The 12494-nt window shown below is 39.6% G+C and overlaps 1 protein-coding gene across 3 annotated transcripts in view; it reads left to right on the plus strand.

Moving 5' to 3' along the window:
* Gp210 (nucleoporin 210) overlaps window positions 1–12494 on the plus strand; it is a 268597-nt gene that overhangs the window by 85547 nt on the left and 170556 nt on the right. For all 3 annotated transcript variants that reach the window (XR_011418170.1, XM_044392729.2, XM_044392730.2), the window contains exon 15: window positions 10600–10752. Coding sequence is in view for 2 of the 3 variants with exons in the window: in XM_044392729.2 (XP_044248664.1) it covers window positions 10600–10752 (153 nt within the window). In the remaining variant the exon portion in view is untranslated. The remainder of the gene's footprint in view (window positions 1–10599; window positions 10753–12494) is intronic.

The raw sequence follows: 12494 nt of genomic DNA on the forward strand, positions 1-12494 counted from the left end.
TACTCTGGGATATGATTATTTTAAATATTTCCGAATTTCGATTTTAATATTAAAAAGATCGAACTACTATATCATATAGCTGCCATAGAAACGATCGAAAAATTAATGTAAAATAATAGGAAATTTAACATTTTTGCGATTTGTAAATTAATAGGAAAAATCTGCAAGGATATATAAGCTTCGGCTGGCCGAAGGTAGCTTCCTTTCTCGTTTTTTTTAACTTTGAACGTGAATAAAAGGTATGAAACTAATAAAATCAAAAAATGTAATGATGCAGGATTAAAGCTTGTTTTATTACTTTTTCATAAATATATATATGTTATTACTTTTTTTTTAAATTTAACTGAGAAACATGCACAAACGAATAAAGAGCCGAAAATTAAGGCAACATTAATATTCAATTTTTCCATTTTGTACTAAAAATCACAAAATTTATTAAGGAAATAAACTTAATTTGACATTTTAAATGCTAGCCTAAATGCTATTGTCTATCGTGTCCTTTAAATATGTTGGCATACATTGAAATTTTGTTTTGCATACTCCGAGCCAGGGTCACCTACTTAAAAAAAGGATGAGCAGGATAAAGTCAAAACAGTTAGCAAGGGTACAAAAAATTCTCTATTTTTTTTGTAGAATGGACGGCTTAGCCTACCACTTGAAATCCATTTCAGCACAATCCTATCATTCCACAAAGTCAACAAAGTCGCTTGAAAATTCATTATACCCTTGCAGAGGGTATTATGATTTCAGTCAGAAGTTTGCAACGCAGTGAAGGAGACGTTTCCGACCCCATAAAGTATATATACTAGTTTTCAAGCTATCGGGATAAAACTTTCCCAAAAGTCTTCTTTCTATTGCAGGTAGTATATAAGTCGGAACGAGCCGGGACGGACAACTATATCATATAGCTCTCATAGGAACAATCGGAAAAAAAGTATAAAAAAATTATATCTTGGGTGTTTTTGAACCTATAACATTATACTTTTGGAAATGTCATTATACCCTTGTAGAGGGTATTATAATTTCAGTCAGATGTTTGCAACGCAGTGAAGGAGACGTTTCCGACCACATAAAGTATATATATTCTTGATCAGCACCAATAGCCGAGTCTATCTAGCCATGTCCGTCTGTCCGTCTGTCCGTTTCTATGCGAACTAGTCTCTCAGTTTTAAAGCTATCGCGATGAAACTTTCCCGAAAGTCTTCTTTCTATTGCAGGTAGTACATATGTCGGAGCCAGCCGGATCAGACCACTATTTCTTAAGGCTCCCATAGGAATATTCAAACATATATAAGAAAATTCATTGTTACTTTGTAGGAAGTAGGCGTTTTAATTCTTGACTACTTAAAAACAAAATTCAAAAATAGAAACGCTGAATCTGGAATCCCTGGTACTGCACCGAGTGAGTATTACTTTATCTGCAAGGGTATATAAGCTTCGGCTGGCCGAAGGTAGCTTCCTTTCTTGTTTTTTATCTAATTCTGAATTTCGAATACAATTTTTTCAAAATCGGACGACTATATCATATAGCTGCCATAGGAACGATCGAAAAATTAATGGGAATATAATAGGATATAAATTATTGCTTCGTTGATTTTTATTGTATTCTTTTTTACTCTAGAATAAAACTCTTTTCAAATATTTTCGAATTTCGATTTTAATTTTATCAAAATCGAACTACTATATCATATAGCTGCCATTGAAACGAACGCAAAATTAATGAGAAATAATAGGAAAACATTTTTGCGATTTGTAAATTAATAGGAATTATCTGCAAGGGTATATAAGCTTCGGCTGGCCGAAGCTAGCTTCCTTTCTTGTTTTTCTTTAAGTTTTGTATGGAATCAAGCAGCAAAATGCCTCTTCTGAGCGAAAAATTAAAAATAAAATTTTTTTTAATTACCAATAAACGACATTTTGAAAAATAGGTCCGTAAGCTTGGAAAATTTAAAAAATGAATAAAGCTCAAACTAAATGTACTTTAAACTTTTAGAAACTATTTATTTATGTTAATTTAATACATAAAAGGCTCTTTGAACGATCACATTTCCCAAAATTTCAAAGAAATTTACTGTTTTTTTTTTTGTTTTTAGTGATACAATTTTTAGAAAAATCATAAGCCAGACTAAAGCCAAATTTAAGCTGTGAGAGTCGTGTATAATTTTTCACCAATAAAGTTCTTTATACTTTTTTCAAAATTTTATAAAAAACAAGAGAGGACACTATAGTCGGGTGCCTACACTATCAGATACCCGTTACTCAGTTAAAGGAAGTGCGAGGGATTGGATATGTACATTTCGATAGGTATTGCTAAAAACAAACAAGATGGAACGTGTATGTTGGGACTCCCGTTTGGAGTACGTTTTGTATTAATTTTATTCAATTGAAAAAGTGTGTGGGGGACTTACTTACGCAGGCTTCACCGGGAATGGCACTTATCGTTAGATAAAGCTTCTTCCTAAGATCTCATCCCTAGCGCTCGGACTTCGGAACGAGCCTCGACGAGTAACGCAACCTGCTAATACTAATAATCATTATAATCAAGCACCATCAGTGAATAAAAAGTTACTGTGATACAGAACTCTTACATTGTGACCCTGACATGATCTCTGAGAGAAAATCTTGCGGAGATCGCAGTAATCCGCGCAAATTCATTAACTCTGATTGGGAAGCGAACACGTTGTTCTTACATAATGATAAGGACGCCGTTTCAAGGCAGCAAGCGCTCCCGCAGGCATATCAATCGGGACCGCAACAGGCGCCCCTTCAAATACAGCCGCATGCGAACCAACAGCAGGTGCCTCTTCTACTGCAATGTCCGCTCCAACCGGCCATTTAGCCCGAGTTCGTCCGCTCCGCTACAATCGAGCACACCCAAGCCGGGAGTCGACGAGCAGACATCAGTTTAGATCAGCCGAGTGTCGTTAAGCGCTCCCTCGCACTTGAAAGGGCACCCGGACGTATTCTTTACCCTGCTGGAGTCGCAATTTGCAAGTCTCCGCATTACGGTGGACGACACAAAATTTCACCAAACTTCGCATATATTGACTGCAGAATACCTGGTCATGTACATTTTGCGAAATCCGACGCCCACTGGAAAATACGAAGCGATAAAGGCAAAAATTATTGACGAATACCAGCCCTCAACTCAGGCCCAGTTCGCGCAGTTGTGCCGGGCGTTGGAGCTCGGCGATAGCCGCATGCGCGAATTGGCCAGGGGTGGCATGGGAGAAGACGCCCTGAAAGCCATGTGGCTGGAGCGGTTGCCCGAAGGCTTGCGACTCGTAGTGCCGATGGCACAAAGCGAGCTTGACAATGTCGCGCTAATGGCTGACCGCATTTGGGAGTTTGCGTACCCCACGCTCAACGCAGATTCCGCAACCGCCCCGCTTACAACCCATTTCCCGACATCTCAGCATGAATCTCTGGAACAGCAAGTGGCGGAGTTAAGGACCATGGTGGCCAGGCTCGGAAAGCATCTAGGGCGCCAGAGCCGCAATCGATTCAACAGTCCTAAACGAAGTCAACTTAGCCGCAATCGATCGAAGTCACGAGACGACCGCTTTTGTTACTACCACAATCGACTTGGTGAGAAGGCGAACAGATGCAGATCGCCTTGCAAGTGGCCGGCGGAAAACTAACCGCCACTTCGCACGAGGCAGCATGTGAAGTGGACGCGATCCAATCCAGCCGCCAATTCATATTCGGCAGAAATACAAACACTGAATATCTGATAGACACAGGTGCGGACATATCAGTTCTGCCCGCCAACGCGTTCCCACACCTCAAACCATCTTCAACCCATCGCCTATACATCGCCAATCAGTTCCTACGGGACAAAAACCGTGACTAACACTTGGTCTCCGACGCTGTTTCAACTGGACGTTCATAGTGGCCAACGTGTCCAAAGTCACTATCGGTGCCGACTTCCTCTCCCGATACGGCCTCATCATCGACGTAAAGCGGCGAAAAATCATCGATGGGACCACATCACTGTCTACAATCTGTGAGCTTCGCCATGTCCAGTACTCACCTATATCGACCGTTTCCAACGATTGTGAGTACCACGACATGATCTTACTGTATAAAGACCCGACTCTTCCTACGATTTTCGACGAGGAGCTCGTGCAAAACACCCGAGTGCAACACTACATTGCGACGAAAGGCCAACCTGTATTTGCTAAGGTTCGCCGACTGAATGCTGAGGCTCTGACCATCGCCAAGGGCTAATTCACACATATGCTTGGAGCGGGGATATGTCGACCGAGCAGCAGCAGCTGGGCATCGCCATTACATATGGTAAAGAAAAAGAATGGCGAATGTCGGCCATGTGGTGACTATCGACGGTTGAACGCGATCACTGTTGCCGACCGATACCCACTCCCACACATCCACGACATCAACCAGGTCTTCGCCGGCAAGTCCATACTCTCTACTTTCGATCTGGTCAGCGCCTATCACCAGATCCTGCTCGCCAACCTACGTATCAACGTGGCCAAGAGTGTATTTGGAAGGACTGACGTAACTTTTCTGGGACACTATCACGGCCTCCCGCGTATCCCGAAGCCGACAAAGATGTGCGAGTTGCGCCGGTTCATTGCCATGCTGAACTACTACCGCCGATTCTTGCCGCATGCAGCCGTCGTCTAAGGCATTCTCCAAGCGCTCATCCCTGGCAACAAAAAGAACGACCAATCGCCGTTGGAGTGGACCGAGGATGCCAGTAGAGCATTTGCGCACTGCAAATTCGACCTGACCAGCGCAACTCGGTTAGCGCACCCGATAGCCAACGCACCCCTTGCACTTCAGGTCGACGCCAGCAATTATGCAATCGGTGCAGCGCTTCGCCAAGTTTGTGAAGGGCACCTGCAGCCACTGAGTTTCTACTCTAAGTGCATGACGGACACACAAAAGCGCTACAGTACTTACGACCGGGAGCTCTTAGCAATTTTCCAAGCTGTCAAATTTAATCGCTTCATGATCGAAGGACGCGACTGCACCATTTCCACCGATTACAAACCACTGGTATATGGGCAATAGGGCGGTCCAAAAAATGAAATTCTTTTCTCACCCCTTAATATGGTATATTAAAGTATGCAAAAACTGTATGTAAAAACAAAAAATTTTTTTTTTCGAGATTTAGACCTTGCGAAACGTCTTCAAAGTTTGCTTTAAAATTACTCATACGACATGTATAACAGTTCAAATTTGGTCGAACGAAATCGTTCTCCCATTTCTTGTCTTGTCAAATTATGAATTTCGGTGGAATAATTGGTAACAAAAATGAGAGCAAAACATCAACTGAATTGTTGATATCTATGCCACCTTGATCAGAAAAACTTTTTAATCGAAGGCAACAGTGCGTATGGGTGATAAACTTTGAAACCAATTCGCAGACCCTAAAACACGATTTTTTAAAAAAATTTCTTTTGGTATACCTTGAATACCACAACGCGCACCGTATAAGCGGGTGAGAGTAGGACCTTAAAAATTACCATACAAATGTGGACCGCCCTAATGGGCAATTCTCTGGGGATGTCAACCAAGCTAAAAAGCGTGAAACCTGAAAAAAACATATATCTTTAAGATTTTACACGGATATTTGATTCTAGTTAGATGGATCCTCAACTAAGCTAAGTAATTTGAGTATCCTTGGATAATTTTCTAGGACAATAGCTGTTATATGGACACAAAAGTCATTTTTTGGTATTTTTTAAAGTGGCTCTTAAACGGTTTTTTTGACGTTAAGGTTACAGAAAAACCACCGTGCGACATGTAGCGTGTGACAGTCACTTTGATGCCAATAAATAAATAACCACTCAATATTTTGCAACCAAAGCAAATACATTTGAAAGAAGAAAGAATAAGGAACACTACACACAAAAAAAAAGCACAAAAGCAAAATTGTCAATTCTACTAAGTAAATAGTTGTTCCACAACCACAGAATACACACAATTAGCAAAGACACAAACCGAAAGCGAAAACAAAATGCACGTAACTATTTTAATAGTTACGTAACTATCTTTGTTAATCAATTTTACCAAGCAAATTTTGTTGTGTGTATGAAAGCAGGAAGTCAAAAAAGTCACTTCTATTGGTGTCGCGTGCGAAAGTCTTGGTTTTTTTTATATATCTTAAAAACGAAAAATGTTCCAAAGTCAGCCCTAGCACATTTTTTAGTGCTAATCAAGACCTTTAATTTGAGCCTAGTGCCAAACAGCAGAGAATTGCCCATACACACAAAAAAAATTTGCTTGGTAAAATTGACCAACAAAGATAGTTACGGAACTATTAAAATAGTTACGTGTATTTTGTTTTTGCTTTGGGTTTGTGTCTTTGCTAATTGTGTGTATTTTGTTGTTGTGAAATGACTATTTACTTAGTAGAATTGACAATTTTGCTGGTTGGGGCCTGTTTGACAATTATTACAGTTGATTTTACTAAGTTTTTTTTGTGTGTGTATGCACTTCGACAGGATCCCGAGAAAGCATCGCCACGACAGGCGAGACAATTGTCTTGTATAAACGAAAATCGAGCATATTACTTTAGCCAATAACACCGTCGCAGACGCCCTATTCCGCATCGCAGGAATCGAGCAGATCAACATGGACGAATGCGCACGCCTACACACAAAAAAAAAACTTGGTAAAATCAACTGTAATAATTGTCAAACAGGCCCCAACCAGCAAAATTGTCAATTCTACTAAGTAAATAGTCATTTCACAACAACAAAATACACACAATTAGCAAAGACACAAACCCAAAGCAAAAACAAAATACACGTAACTATTTTGTTAGTTACGTAACTATCTTTGTTGGTCAATTTTACCAAGCAAGTTTTTTTGTGTGTACAAGAAGCGGACGGCGAGCTAAACCGACTGTTGAGAGACATCGAAACGGGCAATTCTTCGTTGCATATGCGCAAACTTCAGCAGCCTAACTCCAACATCAGCATGTATTGTGATACCTCGACATCCCGTATTCGTCCATACATTCCGCCGCCAATGCGAAGAACCATATTCAACGTACTACATGGTATGGCCCACTCTGGCAATCGTGGCACTGCAAATTGGTTACTGAACGCTTCGTGTGGCCCAGCATCAACAAAGACATCGCCTCATGGTCATCGTCCTGCCGTCAGTGCCCGCGATGCAAAATACACCGCTACAACAGAACCGTCCGTGCCCGATTCCAACACATCAATATAGACTTGATCGGCCCCCTACCACCGTCCAATGGCTACCGCTTGACGGTCATCGACCGATTCAGCAGATGGCCAGCTGTATTACCAGTGACTGAGATTACTGCTGAAGAGGTGGCACTCGCACTCCTGCACGGATGGATCGCACATTATGGAGTGCCGGTGAGAGTCACGACCGACCAAGGACGACAGTTTAAATCTGTCCTCTTCAAAGAGCTGTCGCGAATCCTAGGCGCAAAATTGAGCAGAACCACACCATACCACCCGCAGTCGTATGGCATAATTGAGCGCAGCATTGAAATGTCACAATACCACCGACTGGTATAAACGCATTCCCATCGTCTTGCTTGCACTACGAGCGACACTCAAAACAGACATCAACGCATCACCCGCCGAAATGCTGTATGGCACTACCATAGGCCCGCCTGGTGACCTCTTCAAATTAGCCCGGATTGAAGATTGCAATTCCGACTTCGTAAGGAACCTGCCGAACATCACGACGCAGCTCCAGCCACTGCAAACCTCAGACCACGCTACAACAAGAACTTCATTCATCCACATGCATCTGCAGACGAGCTCACATGTCTTCATCAGAGACGACACCGTACGTTCCCCGTTAAAATCGCCGTACGATGGACCATATCCTGTCCTACACCGAGAGGACAAATTTTAGAAGTGAAAGGCAAACGACTAAAAGTCAGCATCGATCGACTTAAGCCAGCACACCTGCCTGACGACCTGGCCATCGGGGAGGATGCATCGAATCAACCGACGACACCAGCGGCATCTCCTAACAACGACGACAACGCGAGGAGGACGGCATGTGCGGCTACCGTCTCGCTTTCAAAGCCAGTGATCATCTTCTTGATCCAGCAATCAGCCATGCTGATTTCTGTGGGGAGTAATGTGGGGGACTTCCTTACGCGTTCCAACTACATGTTATCGTCTCTCGGTGAATACCAAAACAGCTGATCTGCGCAGGTAATGGCACTTATCGTTAGATAAAGCTTCTTCTTAAGATCTCATCCCTAGCGCTCGGACTTCGGAACGAGCCTCGACGAGTAGCGCAATCTGCTAATATTCATAATCATTATAATCAAGCACCATCAGTGAATAAATGATTAGCGTGATACAGAACTCCCACAAGTGTTTCAACTTACACCCCTCTTTTTCAAAATGTCGTTTTTGGAAATTTAAAAAAAAAACAAGAGAGAACGCTATAGTCGGGTTGTTGTCCCGACTATCTAATACCCGTCACTCGGCTAAAGGGAGTGCGAATGTATACCATTTTTTTGATTGCGTACAACTTTTTATTGAATGGTCCGATTTGAAAAATGTCTTCTACATTTCGATAGGTATAAGTATACACAACAAAATTGCATTTATACTTCTCGGAAATCTTTAAAGGTGTAGGCGCCAGACACATTTTAAAATTGTTAGTGGGCGATTGTGGGCGTTAGAGGGAGCGTGGCGCTCGGCTGAAATAAACTTGCGCTGCGTAGGAAGCCCAAGAATATGTGTGGGAAATCTCACAGCTTGCTAGCTTTTGTAGTTTCTAAGATCTCAGCGTTCATACGGACGGACAGACGGACGGACAGACGGACGGACAGACGGACATGGCTATATCGACTCGGCTAATGATCCTGATCAAGAATATATATACTTTATAGGGTCGGAAACGCTTCCTTCTCCCTGTTACATACTTTTGCAAAGGGGTCGTAAATAAGAGTTAACCTATTCAAAACAAGAAAGGAAGCTAGCTTCGGCAAGTCGAAGCTTACATACCCTCATTCTATTAATTTATAAATCGTTAAAACGTAAAATTTCCTATTATTTCACATCAATTTTTCGATCGTTTCTATGGCAGCTATATGTTATAGTAGTTCGATCTTTTTAAAATTAAAATCGAAATTCGGAAATATTTAAAATAATCATATCCCAGAGTAGAAGAGAATGTAATAAAATTCAACAAAGATATAATTTTTTTCTTATTAATTTCCATTTAATTTTTCGGCCATTTTTATGGCAGCTGTATGATATAGTGATCCGATTTTTTAAATATTTAATTTGAAATTCAAAAATATATAAAAAATAATATTCTTAAGAGTAGAAGGTAATATTTGAAGAACACCGAAGCTAGAATTTTTTTAACGTTTCCTTCCTATGGGAGCTATAAGATATAGTTGTCCGATCCGGTCGGTTCCGACATATATACTACCTGCAATAGAAAGAAGACTTTTGGGAGAGTCATAAAAACATATACATTATAAAAAAAATTCTGGGGACATATGGCATATCAACAGAAAGGTATTCAAGCGTAGATTTTATAGATATAAATTTTAAACCAATGCACACCTCAGTTCAAGTTCAATTCAATCTTTATTTTCAATTTTTATTATAAAAGTGTACAAATAACTCTTATTTGTTGATTTTTATGATAAAAATTGAAGCGAATGAGTTATTTGTCAACTTTTATAATATTATAATATATATAATATATATGTCAATTTTTTTGAATAGGTTAACTCTTACTTACGATCCCTGCTTTTGCACGAATACAATATACCGTAACGGGTATAAATATTGTTTAGTTTTCACTAAGGCAACAAAACATTTATTTGGGGTACTTTAAATCTAAACAAGAAAGGAAGCTACCTTCGGCCAGCCGAAGCTTATATACCCTTGTAGATAAAAGAATACTCACTCGGTGCAGTTCCAGGGATTCCAGATTCAGCGTTTCGATTTATTTCAATTTTGTTTTAAGGTAGTCAAGAATCAAAACGCCTACTTCCTACAAAGTTACAATGAATTTTCTTATATTTGTTTGGGAGCCTTAAGATATAGTGGTCCGATCCGGCTGGCTCCGACATATGTACTACCTGCAATAGAAAGAAGACCTTCGGGAAAGTTTCATCGCGATAGCTTTAAAACTGAGAGACTAGTTCGCATAGAAACGGACAGACGGACAGACGGACAGACGGACAGACGGACAGACGGACATGGCTAGATAGACTCGGCTATTGGTGCTGATCAAGAATATATATACTTTATGTGGTCGGAAACGTCTCCTTCACTGCGTTGCAAACATCTGACTGAAATTATAATACCCTCTACAAGGGTATAAAAAATCTAGGCTTTGGATCGGCACCTAACTCGTGAAGTTTCATAAGCTTATAATCAAATGGCAGATCAAAATCAAAAGGTTTACCAACCTACAGACCCCTCCCCTAAGCTTATAATATCATTTAATATATCAAATTTGGACCTAAAACCCTTCGTAAACCATTAACTGTTTATAAAATAAATAAATAAAACGTATAAGATATTTTGTTAGGTTATTAAGTAGTTGTGTTTTATTTAATTTGGTTTTCATTTTCCACTTAAACATCCCACGCAGGTTAAACCATCGGAATCTAAATTCTTTTCTGTAGACTTCATTGAGCATGGACATGGTTTAAGCAAATATCGTTTGCGATTCTTTGAGGACTTTCCGCTGGATGAGCATTTTTACATTCTAGTCATATCACCGGATACGGAACAGAGCATCGAGGTGAGTTTTGTCTAAAATTTGTATTTACTGGCAGTGACGTTACTGACCATTTGAGGCTTTTTATGTAAATACGATGTAGGTGCTAAAAAATATTTTATTTTTGAAAATTAAGGTTTTTTTTCCAATTTACCAATATTTATGGATGAATACCGTCAATAGTCGGGGCAAAGAGAATATAAACACTAAGAGGTGTAACGCCCATACAACTGAATGTACGGCAAAATTTTTGGTGTGGATTCAGAAAGTGGATTTAGAATTTTCCTAGTGTGCGTTGTCCGTGTTAGATTCTTTGGTTGTGTTAGTGTGCAATTTCGTTTGCTCTGCTGCGAAAAAGGGTCAATCACGCATGTGTCTGACGTCTCGAAATAAGGCACTGTGGGCTAGGGGTGTAGTCGCTCAACTGCGGATCTTGTCGGACCGAGATCAACTCCGATTGAAAACAAACTTTTTTTTAAAGTAATTTTTTTTTTTTAAACATTGTTCATTTAATATAAATTTTTAAAATTGAAAGAAATTTAAAGACCATTAAAGGATTGAATGATTTCGGTGTAAATTATTTCTTTCTAGGGATTGTGTGCTTGCTTTTTTGTTTAAAAAATAAAATTATTGTTATTTTTAGTCCCTGAATTGCATTTAAATTGTATACTTCAATAAAAATTAAAAATTAAATAAAATTATAAAAGTAAACTCGGATGCGTATTTCATAAACTTGTAATTCAAAAGTAATGAATTTAAAATATTTGCTTAAAATGCTTCTGCTTTTAAAAAAACACAAAAAAAAAAAAAAAAAATTAAAAAACAAACCAAAAAAATAAAAAAAAACAAAGTAAAATAAAAAAAATTAACATAAAAATAAAACCACTTCGCCTCAGAGTGGACTTGAACCTCAATCGCATTATTCGCGGGCCACCAACTAACGCAATGCGCCACAGCCCTTTTTGAAATGCTGTGCGCAATGTGCCTTTTAGGACGATTCCTTTTCGGGAACATAATTCAAGAATCAACAAATGAGACAAAAATTGAATTTCGACTTTTCTGCAGCGCGGAGTTTTGAGAGCGAGAGAGCAAGTGAGCGAGAGAGAGAAGTCAAGAAACGGCATTCTAAAAATAGACTGAATACGTGTGAGTCGCAGTTGACAAAAATGACGCTGCCTCCGTACATTTTCTTGCTCCTCGTTACACATCTTAGGGCCGTTTTCTCGTCCGTACTTTAGTTGCCTGCCGGGACAACGGAGCGATAAACAAAAAATGGTTTACTCGTCCTTATGTTAGCGCAGGTAGGGACAAATTTTGTCTCGGTACTTCATCCAACGTGCAAAATTTCTGCGGTTGGATTGTGCGCAAGTGTTGCCAGACATTTGAGCGTTGTCAATCTGGTTCCACTCTTCATTCGAAAACAGGTGATTCTATTTACAGTTAAATACAAATCAAAATTGTTAATGTCATCCAATTGATTTTAAAATGAATTCCCGTGCGATTTATCTTCAAACTCTGTGGGATATCGTCGAATTGTCTGATCGGCGCAGATATCACGACCAAAGAAATTACTTCGAACATTACAGTGATGAAGAATTTGTTAAAAGGGTTCTCTTAAGAAAAAGCGTTGAAATTTGTTTTACAAAAAAATGTTTTGTGACTTGAATTTAAAGTGAAGCAGTAAGTGCATTCATTTGATTTAACTAATTCCATATAATCACAAACCATTATTATCGGGAAACGATAATACATGGGCTAAGCTTCTA

Source organism: Drosophila takahashii, chromosome 2R (genome assembly GCF_030179915.1).
Source record: "Drosophila takahashii strain IR98-3 E-12201 chromosome 2R, DtakHiC1v2, whole genome shotgun sequence".
Taxonomy (NCBI): Eukaryota; Metazoa; Arthropoda; class Insecta; order Diptera; family Drosophilidae; genus Drosophila; species Drosophila takahashii.